The sequence below is a fragment of the Ambystoma mexicanum genome, chromosome 5p (genome assembly GCF_040938575.1).
Source record: "Ambystoma mexicanum isolate Mex_15411 chromosome 5p, UKY_AmexF1_1, whole genome shotgun sequence".
Lineage (NCBI taxonomy): Eukaryota > Metazoa > Chordata > Amphibia > Caudata > Ambystomatidae > Ambystoma > Ambystoma mexicanum.
Genome location: NC_090930.1, coordinates 1,109,755,897 through 1,109,770,258, shown reverse-complemented (window position 1 = coordinate 1,109,770,258; position 14,362 = coordinate 1,109,755,897). Strand labels below are relative to the sequence as shown.

Sequence of the window (14,362 nt, the reverse complement as noted above, 5' to 3'; positions counted from 1 at the left end):
GCAATCACAATTATATTTTTAATTTGTGCGCCTCTGCTTTTTGCCTTTATTTTACGTTTTCTGTCCTTCCCTGGGCTTGCGGAGCACAATACGTAAAATGAAAGTGGAGGCAGCCTCCTCAGCTCTGTTTAGGCTGCAGTAAGCTTGTTTAGTGCCGCAAAGGCAGAGCCGAGGAGGCTGCCTGAAATCACAAAATGGATGCCTCCTAGTGCTTGCAATTTTAAAGTTTAAGCTTCATTTGCTCGAAACTTTGCATAGGGACTTAAAATATATATATTTTAGGTATTTGTTTTAATATTGGCCATCTTTTTGGCCAATATTTTTGACCGAACCATTCCTTTAACGATTCTGCCCTGTCGGCGTGGAAGACGCCGACAAACTGATGCCCATTTGTTGGATAAATAAATGATAAAGCACACAGGCTCAAACAAAAATAAGAGTTTCCTAGCATAAAGAACAAAAATGCAGAAAGCTCTAAGACCAAAACACAAGGACTCCAACACTTGGACGTGTGGTAAAAATATGAAGATGGCTGCAGAGAAGGGCTTAGGGAGAGGGTTGTCATTGGCTGGGGGCAGTATGACCAAGAGCTCAGGGATTGGGAGAAAGAATTAATAAGTGAACCTCTTTTACTGAGGATTCCGGGGCCTGGTGGGGGAATATTCATGAGCATGTAAATCATGCCAGACCCAATGCTGGAGAACCAGCCTGCTAGTAGCCTACACAAAAAGGTAGTAAAAAGATAACCACTGCCACCAGCCCTTCAAGCGCGTTTAACAGAAAGTTGCATGAGAAGTGAGATAAGGAGTTACTATGTGGTGGTGTGTATTGGGCCCACAAAAGAAAAAGATAAGGTAAGAAAAGCTATCGCTGTTCTTAGGGCCTGTAGTTCACACAGGAACATGCATTTAAACATTGAGAAGTCCAAAGGACAGAGGTTGCTGTGTGTCACTATGCAAAAAAGCAGATGCCTATGGAGTTTACCAGAATCCATTTAACAAAAGATCCAGTCAGAGAAAACACGAGTGGCAAAATGCTCCACACTCTAAAAATAAAAAAGATGCCAGATTCCAGCAAAAGTGCTGGGTGTCTAAGGTTAAAGGCAATTAGCACAGAAACTGAAAATTCTCCAACAGTATACACAAGTTAACATTTCTATTGTTTCACTCTTCTAGAAAGTGACCTTGGAATTATTTCCAGTGTTTTGAAAAGTAAGCTCTGAAGTGCGCTTACCTGCTTATGTGCAACCCGTAACTAAAGTATTTACTTGCTTTGAATGGGACAAGGCCATTCTGAAACTTATTGCGGAATTCTTACTAACCTTTGAATTGTTGATCCCATTCTATGCAGTAACCATAAGCTATTAAATAGTGGTGGTGTACTTATCCGTGAATTGTATTAATCGCACAAGTCTTTACAATATGTGAATGAGTGCTTGGTTTTGTATTATGGTTGCTATTTATTATAGTACTCATCTAAAGATGCATCTTTACATGTGTATATAGAATACACCATACATTTTATAGATCTAGTGTCTACGTTTCTTTATCTATGTATGCTACAAGTTCTTTGCAACCTCCTACAGCCCTCTCTCCCTCCATAAGATAAGCTTGGCTGCTCTCCCACCTACCAGTACCTTGAGCAGTAGAGGCCTATAATAAGAGTTGGGGATCTGCATTGTCCAAGTGATGTCTTTTAAAGGCTAACCACAGATAACATGGGATTCTCAAGACAGGGAAAATATTGAAAGAACATGAATCTACGTACAGGCCAACGCTGGAAAATGATGCACCAACAATCACATAATTTAACTAGAGTGCACAAGGAGGCTCCTTTTGCCATTACATTTTTCAGAAAATATTTTACTTGAAAATAAAATGAGCAGGCAGCCAATGGGAGACTGGCTACTTGCAAGATTGGCACAATACACCAGAGACCATTTACGCAAAACACAAGTGCTTTCAACAACTGAACCAACTGACCACCAAATATTTTAGGATATAGATTACAGGAAATTAACCTTCATAAATACATATTTATGAGGAAAACATACTTTTTAAGCATCTCTTCTTTCTTTTTATAGTGGTCGCTGTCTTTTTCAAATGGAAAACCACTGAACTGGGAAATGTTCTTCTTCAGAAAATGGATCTATGAAAAATGGAGAGAAAAAGGACCATTAAGCTTTCCCTGACAAATTAAAGCACCTGGACGTTTGTTACCATTTTACAAAGAAATACTTTAAAACAATATGGTAGGAGAAGGAACAAATGACTTGCCTGCAACTATTCTCCAGCATAGGTCTGGCATGGATTTACATGCTCATGAATATTCCCCCTTGTCAGGCTGGGAATCTTGGTAAAAAAAAAAACTCACCAACTGTATTTCTCCTTGAAACCAATCACTGTCCTCTGGGCCATCCTGCCCCCATCCAATGGCAGTCCTCTCTCCAAGCCCCTCCTCCGGCAGCCATCTACAGATTTGGTAAGCACGTAAAGTGGCAGTACGGCCAAGGCACAGAGGGGACAGAGGGAGGGCTTGCATGTTAATCCATGCCAGACCCATGCTGGAGAAAAGTTGTTACAGATAAGTAACTTGTTCCTTTTACAGCATGGGTTCTTGCATGGATTCATATGCTCATAATTAACGAATGCATAGCAGTACAACATTACACAAACACAGGAGGTGGCAAGGCGCAACAGAAGCAATCAACTCTTACCTCTGGAACAGACTCACCTCAAGTGAACAAGTTGTGTAGCACTGCTTGGCCCACTCTGGACTCCTCCCTACAATTCCTATCAGTGCACTACAATCTTGTGAAGGTGTGCGTGGACCTCCAAAGTAACCGCCCTGCAGATGTCCCGCAGTGGCACACCAGACAGCAACGCAGTCGAGGCGATTGCTATGGTGGCGTGGGCTCTGACAGCCGGGCAGTAGTCGGTTCGCCAACCGATGACTGAAGGCTTGAGGTGGAATTCTGATGGAACCTTGGGCATAAAAGGGGTGCATTCACCTCACCCTCAATTTGTGGAAAAGTCAGGTATGGCTGTTTCCAGGATAGGGCCTGGATCTCACCTACCCTCCTGGCAGAGGTGATGGCCACAAGGAAAGCTATTTTCCACGAATAATTTGGGAGGTCTGATGCATAGGTTTGAATGCCTGCCTGTCCCCCCCCCCCCACTTTAGACACCCCACCATCACCAACTCCTTATCGGGCAGGATCTTGTCTGCAAAGTATCCAGACAACAGTATCCAGCAAGTGTCCAAGAACTCCTGAAGGTCTCATCTGTAACTGGCAAATACGAGGTAGAAACGACTTGGTTTGCACCGTGCAGTCTTCATAGACAACAGCCGCTGCACCTGTCCTTGAATGGCCGCTACCCTCTCCTACAAGGGTGACGCCAGGATGGACACGAAATAAGAGTGGCTCCCAGGAACAGCGCGTTCTGCGATGGTGTCAAGCAGGACTTTGGATAGATGGAGAATCATAGATCCGTCAGCAGCAGGATGGTTGCCTCCATGTATCTGACAGAAAAAGCTTGTTGGCCGCCTTTATGGTGGACTCTGCGGTGCAAAACCCCTTACTTCGCTTTGTGTCCATCTTCCCAGAGCTGTCTTGAGGGACAGACGACGGGTTAGCCAACCGTTTCCTCATGACTGCCGAAACCACCAAATCTGGCGATGGTTGCAACCTCAGTCACTTAGCTGATGATTCTGGTACCCAGTCCAGCCTATCCAGTTTGACTGGAGCCGTGCAAGGGTTCTTCAAGAGGGCCAAGCCCTCCTACCACAAGTCGGCCAGAAGGGTTACTGCCATGATTGTCATCCTCTTGGCCTCGCGCCTCTGGTAAAAGAAAGCATCGTTCCTGGTTTTTCAGGCACAAGCTAGAAAAGTTCAGAGGCCCTGGCAATCATGGAATGGAACCACATCTCATCCAGTGGGACACCCTAGGCTGCTGAGACCCACCGCCCATTGCGACAATAGCCTAGTCTGTCGTGTATCCACCCCCGTGTCAGGGTCCGCTGGAGCAGTGGCTTGACGGGGAGGCTGAAATGGGGCGTCGGATGACGCTTCCTCTTCTTCGCTGGCTGTTCATCGGGGCACCATCGATACAGGGCCCTGTGACATCTTAGTCTTGATCGCCAACTCCAAGGTTTGGCTGGTCGATAAGATGTCCAGAGACTCATCCCTCCGCAGGGCTGGAGTGATTGGAACACTAGGCCCGTACAGTCCTTTTCCATGTCCTCGTGGAACGTGTGCAAGGACTGCAGGTCCTCCTCATGGCAGAAACTTCCATGGTTTGGGACACCGGCTGAGACTGATCCGGGCCTCCTCGCCCTCGATCCCCCACCGCCCAACCCCTTTTTCCACCCTGGGGGGCTGGAACCATGTCCTGAGACATGTCCCCTTCATTAGCGTGCCAGCAGACTTTGCCAAAATCACTGCAGCGGTGTCGTGCCTCAGGGGCAAGGATCCCTGCTGCACTCCGGGGGCTACCTTCCCAGGGTCAGCTCCCTTATTAACCTTGGTGAGAGCATCCACTACTAGCTCTATCGTCAACAAAGTCTTAACCTGCGGCGATTGGGCCTTCTCTGGTTTCTCCCACAGGTTAGCCGGGTTGGATGATTTATTTTGAGGAGCTTGATTGCCAGCTGGCAATGGAGGCGGAGGGTGATCTTGATCGCGGTCTGTCCACCGCATGACCTGCTTCTGCAGTGACCCCGGACTTGCAGTTCTTGGGCCCCAGCGGACAAGGCACCCTCCAGCCAGTCTTGTGCGAGGCATGACCTTGCTTGGAGCACGGGGCAGAGGCCTACGCTGTCAGTCTACTTTGCCTATACTTTGTCTTCTTGGAGAACCCGAGTCATAACTCGCATTCTCCTTCCTTGTGGTCTGGATGCACACAGAGGCATTGCAGGTGATGGTCCTCAACAAACATTCCTTAGCCCGTACTTGGTGCAGGACTTTAAGAGGGATCTTCCTTCTCTTCTGTCATTGGTCGGAGGTCGCGGTAGGCCCGATTGGCTTCTGGAATCTCAAAATTTGCCCTGAGGGGAGCTGAAATTCCCAGACAACCGATTCCCTGTTGGCAGATGGAGCACCGACTTCTTCCGAACAAAAATAAAACCCTTTTCCGTTGAAAACACGAGAAAAGGTAGAAGTAGCTCGCAGAGTGAATGCGAGGACTCCAACACTGAAGCGTGCGCTAACAATCTGAAGAGTGCTGCCAGGAGGGGCTTAGGGAAGAGGGCAGTTATTGGCGGGGGCTGTATGGCCCAGAGTTCAGTGATTTGTTTAGAGGAGAAACATTTTGTAAGTGAAACAGTTCTTTTACTGAGGATTCCCAGCCTGACAACAGGGAACATTCATGAGCCTGTGAATCCATGCCAAACCTCATGGATAAAATGAAATCTACATTTTGCAACCCTAAAAGAAAAGTCTTAAAAATCCACGCTCCCAATTAAAGTTTTGTGCAATGTTACACTAAACATTTCCTACATAGTCCAAATATAAAATGACAAGGATCTGTTGGGCTGTAGAAAGGAAATCTTTAAAGAAAAGTGCACTCATTTCATGCAGACTGTTATATTTGTGTGTGAAATCACCATCCCATGCAAGCCCCCTCAACACTTGTTACTGGACACCTATTTTTTGACATCCACCTGGGTGAATGGGAACTTTTTTTCCACACTCGCAGGATCTTTTCCTCTATGTGTCATTTGTAAGACTCGCCATAGTCTGAAAAGTTCTCATCAGCAACTGTTTGGCAATAAGTACCTATTGCTGCTGGGTTTAACTTTCTCTGGCTAACCTAGTGAGAACTAAGGTTAGAAAGGATCCTTGGACATTTCATAAGGTGAGACCAGCACCACCCCCCTCCCCCCACCTTATGTGGAGTGCTGGGGAGATGCATTTAAAATGAGAAAGGGAAACATTTATGTTAGACAAACTTACCTTTAATGGCTGAAGGCAGTGAACCTTTTCATTTATTCGGTGCACCTTTACCGCGGGATATTTGCAGAGCCAGGGTAAATGCACCCATGGGTGCTTATTTTACCAAAATGAGCCTGGTCTTTGACCATTTTAGTGTTCCTTGTCCTTTCTTGTTCCTTGCCATGACATCCCAGGTGGGAAATTCCTTTGTGCGATTTTCACCTTTGGCAGGAGTCCTGCAGACTACTGCCCACCCAGGATCCAGTGTGTCTGAAGGCAGAAAGTGAGGGAGGAGTCCAAAACTCTGCAGCCCTTGTCTAAAAGCCAGAGAGATTCCAGTTCAAACTGGGATGCTGGCTGTCCTGAAAGGATTGCCAACCCCGACCCCCCTCCTGTTGGCAGATAAAATAAGCTCCATCTGAGCTGAAGGTTCGCATAAACGGCGGTGACATCTGCCACAGGCACAGCTATCCATACACGTTAAAATGCAGCCACCCACGACTGAAATTCGTTCTACCTGGACACGCAACAGCTTCGTCTTACACCAGACTTGCCACAAAAGATCTGCCATTAGAATAAAGTGACAGCCTACACCAACAGTTTGTCTAGCTTGTCACACAACGAGTCTCTTGCACTAGCGCTCTACCATGACTTCCCTCAACACCCAGCCACATGCTTGGCTTTTGGGTTGCTTACTGACGCGTAGCATGGCCCCGTAATACCTAATCTTGGGCAAATGCACACGCACTTTAAGCCGCTTAGAATTTCCTGGACTTCGGTCACTGGGGGTGTTCCTACCAGAAGTACGTTAAGGCTATACACATGAGAAAAGACTACATGCATTTAGTCTCTAGTTTTGTGGGAAATGCAGATTGAGAATGTTTGTTTAACGGTTGCTGCTAGAGTTGAAATTCAAGGAAAAGCATAATTCTTGCCTGGAAAAATCCTCGTTAGCCAGTTGTCTAGCTATAGATAAACTAGGATTTCTTTGCGACAGAGGTGTGCAGTACAAACCACAAGCACCTTGGTGTATACACTAGCTATGGAGTCAATTCCAAACGGAAGAACTTTGAATTGCACATGTTTAATCTATTTTGAAACGGGTATTTGATGGCCTGGGAACATTGTAGAATGAAGTATGCATCTTTCATAACCAATGTCACCATGTAATCCTTTGAGGAGGGGAATGGCCTTTTGTTAAGGCCGTTTTTCAGAAGTCCAACTAAGTGCTTAACAAACTGAGACAGTACAAGACTCCACTCTTAGTATAAGGCTGTAACACCAGAGTTCATGGTAGTGTAGACAGAGCAGCCAGGCATAGCTTAGATGGGAAAGAGGGCTGTAGGAAAGTACATTGAACTTGTAGTACACCAAGATTACAACAGAAACACTGACAACCAGGAATATTATACAAAATAAAGGTTTATTATAAATATATATAGGTCAGGTCTTGGGCCAAGTACTAGTCAAACACCTTTATAAAAAAACACACCACTATGCTTGAAGGCACACAGGCCAAAGCATATAACCGTATTTGGAACACCTAAACAGGAGCTCTAGGGAAGTCACATGAATCATTACTTTTCGATCACAGAGTAATTCAAGGGTAGTAGACCCCAACAGTTGTTCAGTGATGCTCAGCAAGAAATCACAAACGACAAAATACTTTGCAGAACAGTGACACTTATTCTAAGAACAGTAAAAACTAACTTCTTTTGAGATAAGTTATACTGAAGATAAGTAAATCTTTTGGTGCAATATACCATAATAGCTTCTTTTCAGTTAAGTGACGCCCAGACAAGCAAGAACTTTCTAACTTATTGGAGATTGGCACACAGCTAACTCAAAGGTAAGCAAAACATCTATACTTTTGTAAGGAGTTACCGGCAACCTAAAAGCCAAGTATAACCTAAGCAGTCTTATTGTGTACAGGGGAAGCAATACCCAACTGGGGACACTCGTACAATTATCCTAACAGGAATAAAAGTGAAACCAACAGTATTACTTTTGGGAAGCGGGGACCCAATTCACAGGTGAGTTACTTAACCTTCAGCCTACTTTCAGCTAGAATGGCGAGCCAGTTTCTAAGGAAAACAAGACTTCGAGATTAAGTCACAGCTTATTCAATGTAAGTAAATCCTATGTATACACTTTTCAGCATGGCAGAACATAGCTAAACTAATAACTGTTAACTATTCCCTCTACGAGTTTAAAGTTGACAACTAACTTTGTTGTAAGTATACTTCAACACTTGTTTTACTGTAAAAGGCAGACCCCTTAAATTATCCAACCATTCTCAATTCGAGTACAGGCCTTCTCTCAGAAGCAGAAGATGGACCCTAGTGGTCTATGGGCCAGCAGTAGTCAGGGCTAGAAAAGGCTATGTTGCAGGTAAAGTCAAGAGTTCCAGAGGAAGACTAGACTGGGCAAACAAGTAGTTCACTTTAAAAGTTAGTTGAGAGTCCAGGGGCTTCACAGAAGACCCCCTATGAGGAGTCCAGTAGAGAGTCTGGGTGAACTGGATGGGTGGCCTCCCCAGCACACCCCCACCACAAGGATACACAAGAATCACAGGCTTAAGTGAATACCCAAGCCAGCACAGTACCTTTTCAGTGAAGATAGTTCCAGCAATAAGACTTCAGGAGTCGCAGCCAAAAACCCAGATGTTGAATTAATTTACCAAGAAGATTGACAAGACTCTGGAAGGACTTTTGCAGCAGGAATCACAGGGCAGGCTCTAAACAAGGTTTTGTTTACATGGACTACTTCGTACAGAAGAGTATGCCAAAGGAGGGACTTCAGGATCTGCAGCCAAAAACCCAGGAATGCATTCCTTGACAGGAGGACAGAAGACCAGTGTTAGGGAGAATTCTATGTAAAGACCAATTTCCCAAACCTAGTGAGTCCCCCCAGCAGCTTTGCTGGATTTTTTGGGGTTTATTTTTTTTCTCCTGCTAAGAGTGAGACTTTTACTCCCACTCTTAGACATGATTTGAGGTGTTCCTTTGTATTTCCATGTGTTTCATGGGCTATGGGGTCTTTTACTCCATAGGGCCTCAAATGTTCTTGATGTCGGTTACACAGCACCCTCCATGCCGTAACCCAGGGGTGTCGTAGCGACCCCCAAACATAGACTCCATACCCTGGGACTGACTACTGTCTCCCAGGGCATGTAAAGTCACCATTGGCTTTACTAGTCCCAAAGTATGAACAGAAACCAGTAAAAACAATCATATTGTGGACGTACTGGTCGGGGCAATTCGATTGCCCCAGGGTCTGTTCGAGGGGGCACGTCTCCATCCCCCCTGATAGAGTTTTGGCTGGTGGCAGTGGATACTACTTTTTATATTCGACTGCGAATATATCTATGGGATTTTCCCATTGTTCGAGGCTACCAACTTTATTTATTTCTTATAGCCTCGAACATACCGCTGGTTTATTTAATTAATATGAATTCACCAGTTGGTATTTTTTTGCCAGAACGATTCTAAAATGGCATTTGTGTTCTCTTCTGTGACTCCAACCCAAGTCAAGCCCTTTGTGCCACTTTTTGAATGCTTCTCCACAGAAGCCTCCAAAAGTGGTGCCACTCTGTACCACAGGGGGTGTGGGAGGGGGTTTAGGCACCCTGGACTGAGTTACCTTGGCAACTCAAGTCGCACTCGTGTGATTGGCCCAAGTGGTGAGCCGGCCGGCTCACCACTTAGCATGTTTGATTGACAGCTAGGCTGAATGAAGGGGGGTTTGCTGCATAAAAGCAGGGCTTTGGGGACTGGAACTTCAGATGTCGCCACAGGACCTAAGAATCCGAGGAGGGAGAAGCTGAGCCGACCTGCAACGACACCACCGGTGGAGCCCTGCTGAACTGTCTCACCACTTCCCGACGACAGATCTCCAGTCCGGAGAGTCTTCTTCCTTTGACTGGTGGGGGTAACCAGTTTTGCCTTTTCACCTTACTGGAGCATCTCGTGGCCGCCTTTCCCGTGCCAAGCACCCGGCAACCGGAATACCACGGCTTACCACTACCGCGAAGAGAAGGTACCTTTTAACCGAAGAACTCCGCGGCTGGTTTCTTCCCTGGCAGTGCAACAACCTTCATCTTTCCTCCATGGCGAGACCTCTTCCTCTGGACGAAACACCGACTTGCACCCGCTGCCAGGAACAACTGCCACCGCTGGAGCTTCCTTAACACTTAAGGTACTGTGTCCCGCCTGGCTTCCCTTGCGATAGATCGTTCGGGATGACAGTAAAGCCTCGACTTGCTGGCCTTGGACAACCTAGCTAACTTTTCCTGACTTTAATTTCATTCTTTGTGCGCGAACTATCTACAAGACTCTTTGGGCATAACCCCACTGTGGGAACCTGGACCCCTTCTGCTTGCTCTCTCCAAGAGTGGGCCTTGCAATTGACTTCCTTGCTCTCTAGTAGAACTCTGCCTATCCTGCCTTACTGTGGTTCTTTGTAAAAGTATTGAAATTTGTGTGCTTCCATAACTGCCTTTTTCCCCTCCCTTTTTTAATAACTTAGAGTGCCATCTTATGTTAAGCGCTCACCTCTGTCTGAAAATAAGTGGTGTTTCTCATTAAGACTTGTCTAATTAGTAATTAGGGTTGTACATATATAATAGTGACTGTGTGCTGAATTTACTTACCTCTTTGTTGCTAGTGTAATTTACAAGTGTCTTTAAATAATTATATACTTTTACACCCAAGCTCTGGTCAGTGTTTGCTTGTGCTACTGCATCTCTGTACCTATTGCGTATACTCTAAATACTGCCTAACTCTTCTTGAGGGAAGAGTGACTGCTCAGCCACAGCTACCAAGTGAATCTGTGTGGTACAGACTGCTACCAAGTGGGTTTACTGCCAAACACCTGTAGTCTTACATCTTTTGCAGTGATCCCTAACCTAAGGTAACTGCACAGGTTTCTGCCTAACAACCAGATTCTGGATGGGCTTTTTCAGCAAGGATCGACACAGAAGGCTTCATGCAAGGGTCCCGAGTGCTGATTGGTGACTGAAGTCGCTGGAGATGTCTGACGCACCCTGGTCACAACAGCGCACCCGGGGTCAGTGGACTTGCAGAGTGCTCCCTCAAAAAACATAGAAGCCTGCTCAGCATTCCCGCATCCGGAAGAGGCATGCTGCTGGGACCCCACACTCCTGGGACCCACCCAGTGCAGAATCCTAGGCCTATAGCCATTCCTTCAGTGGTCTACACTAATCCTTCATTGTGCGAGTCGAGAGCTTGCAGCAACAAAACAAAATGCACAATCTTCCTCCTTATGCGTCGGGAGCAGGCAGTAAAGGCATTGGGAATGTTTATCGTCCATATAAACATTCCCCAGACAACAGTCCGTGCAAAGCTCAAAAATAGGATTCCTCCTTTCCTTCTCGTCTGCCATGATCCACAAGGTGTAGGCCTTGAAGAATCTTCTGGAAGCCTCCATGAAGAAACTCGACGAAATTTGCCCTTGAGGTGCGCTGAAAAGTCTGAAAAACAGATCCCCATTATCAGAGTAAAACTCTTGGAGAAACAAAAACGCAGAAAAATAAAAGCTTGAGCGCGAAGCACGAGGACACCCAACACGAACGCGTGGTAAAACTCTGAAGATGGCTACCATAGGAGGGGCTTAGGTAGAGGGCAGTCATTGGCTGGGGCAGAATGACCCAGAGCTCAGTGATTGGTTGTTAGAAGAAAGACAATTCAGAAATTATATACAGTTTTTTTCCTGAGTATTCCCAGCATGACAGGGAATATTCTTGAGCATGTGAATCCATGCAAGACCCCATGCTGGAGAAGACAGGTTATTGCTGGTCAGAGTCTCACCGTTTCCAATGTCCAGCACTCAGACTTCAAGCGTGCCTCAGAATGTGCACGAAGTTTCAGCGAGATTCGGTAGACCGTGCAACGCCAGATGGCTCAAGGTCCCTGGGTATTGGGGTATTGCAGACCCGAAAGGTTGCAGCAAAACATGGGATGGCTCATAATGCAGGTCTTCTTGAATCTAGTGGGTCTCACCAGGCTCTGGGTCAGGATTGTAGATTTAGGAGTCTCTGGGTTGATTGGAAGGAAGGTTACCAGCAGGCTCCAGTTACACAGCAGGCTCTCCGGTCGCTGGAAATTGTTTCAGATGAGTTTCTCATCATCCTCTTCAGTTTTTCGTTCAGTGGTGGACTACCTCTAGAGCTTCCAGGATCAGATTTATGCAGTAACCCAGCCAAACAACCTTGCAACATTCCAACTTGGGGTTTGGCAGTCCTTTCAGGACAACCAACCTTCCAGTTTGAACTGGATTCTAACAGTCAGGCTGGAAGACAAAGGGCTGCAGAGTTTTGGACTCCTCCCTCGCTTTCTGCCTTAACCGAAAGTCTGGCGCCTGGTAGGGGAGTCCACAGGACTCCCGCCAAAGATAAATATATCAAAGTATTTTTCTGACCTGGAGGTCAGGGCAAGGAGCAAGAAAGGACAAGAAACCCTATAATGCCAAAAAGATATGGGCCATTTTGGTAAAATGAGCACCCGCGGGTGCCTTTACCTGGGCTGTGCAAACAGCGCACGGTAAAGGTGCACCAAATTAATAAAAAGGTTCACTGCCAGCAGCCATTAAAGGCAAGTTTGTCTTGCAACATAAATGTTACATTTAAAATGAGAAAGACACTCGATATCTCCACAGCACTCCACATAAGGTGGGGGTGCTGTCTCACTTAAAATGTATAGGGATCCAAAGATTCTTCCTACCCTTGGGAACTGTAGTTCTCACAAAGGTAGCCGGAGAAAGTTAAAAGGGGAGCCCAATAGGGCAACCCAGCAACAATAGGCCCTTATTGCCAAAAGGATGTCAAAGAGGATACATTTTAAAATACACTATGGAGAGTCTTAAACAGAAAAAGCACATGTTATGACACATGATGACACTGCCCAATGATCCCGACGTTCTGGCGAGGAATATGACTACGGGAGAATGGGGTTAATGGCCGAGACTTTACTATAGAAGCATGCCTCCTAGAACTATACAGTTACACGGACAAAAATAGGGCAATGAAAAGGATGTTTGCCATAGCGTGGGCACTGGCCAAACATCGGATTGCGATGTGGAAAGCCAAAGATGGACCAAACGTGGAAACCTGGTGGAAAGACCTGAAAAGGTGTACCAAGGCAGAAACAGGAGTCTGGTGTGAAGCGCTGAGAAAGGCTTGGAGAGAAAGCGCCACAGCTATCACATCACGGAACGCAATAGTTCATGAGCTATTCCCCTCACCAGACGATCAGCCCCCCTGAAATATACCACTTAACAAGCTCATCTTGAAGGTAATGATCATAAGATACCAGAGAAGCACACCACCCAAGATCCTTACCATGCTTTATCTCTGAACTCTTGACCGAAAAATCTCCAATCTTATGAACTATGACCCAGTGACAAGGAACAAGTTACTTACCTGTAACTGTTGTTCTCCAGCATGGGTCTGGCATGGATTCACATGCTCATGAATATTCCCCGTCGTCAGGCTAGGAATCCTCGGTAAAGAAAAAACCAGTATCAGTTTCGTTTCTGATCTGTCTTTCGCAGTAACAACCAATCACTGGTCTCTGCGTCATACTGACCACAGCCAATGACTGCCCTCTACCTAAGCACCGCCTCTGGCAGCCATCTTCAGATTTGGAAGCACATGAAGTGGCAGTATGACCAAGTGAAGAGCCGCAGAGGGGTAGGCGGGAGGGTTCGCATGTGAATCCATGCCAGACCCATGCTGGAGAACAACAGTTACAGGTAAGTAACTTGTTCCTTCTCCAGCATGGGGTCTGGCATGGATTCACATGCTCATGAATAAAGAATACATAGCAGTACACACATGCACAACCACGGGAGGTGGCAAAGGCTCAACATTAAGCATTACATCAAACTCAACATTAAGCATCTTACCTCCTCACCAGGCTCACCTCAGGCGAACAGGTTGCGCAGCACTGCTTGGCCGACCCTGGACTCCTCCCTGGAATCCCGGTCGACGCAGTAGAATTTCGTGAAGGTGTGCGTCGACCTCCATGTAGCAGCCCTGCATATGTCCAGCAGGGGCACACCAGAAAGGAACACCGTGGTAGCTGCTATCGCTCTGGTGGAATGGGCTCTCGGACGGCCAGGCAGCGGTCGGTTTGCCAACCGATGACAGTACATGATACAGCCGGAGAGCCATCTGGAAATGGAAGCCTTCGAGAGAGCCTTCCCCTGATTGACAGGTCCAAAGTTCACAAATAGTTGTGACGTCTTCCAAAAACACTTCGTGCGGTCCACGTAGAACTTCAGCGCTCTAGCCACATCCAGCGAGTGCAAAGTCCTCTCAGCCGGCGACGAAGGCGACGGGAAGAACACAGGCAACACCAAGGGTTCGTTGAGATGGAAGTCCGACGGTACCTTGGGCATGAAGGAGGGGTG

General features: G+C 46.5%; 1 protein-coding gene across 2 annotated transcripts in view; it reads right to left on the bottom strand.

Annotated features, from left to right (window-relative positions):
- Positions 1–14,362, bottom strand: part of DEK (DEK proto-oncogene) — a 557,420-nt gene that overhangs the window by 371,253 nt on the left and 171,805 nt on the right. For both annotated transcript variants that reach the window (XM_069613584.1, XM_069613585.1), the window contains exon 5: positions 2,054–2,148. In XM_069613584.1, coding sequence (XP_069469685.1) covers positions 2,054–2,148 — 95 coding nt within the window. The remainder of the gene's footprint in view (positions 1–2,053; positions 2,149–14,362) is intronic.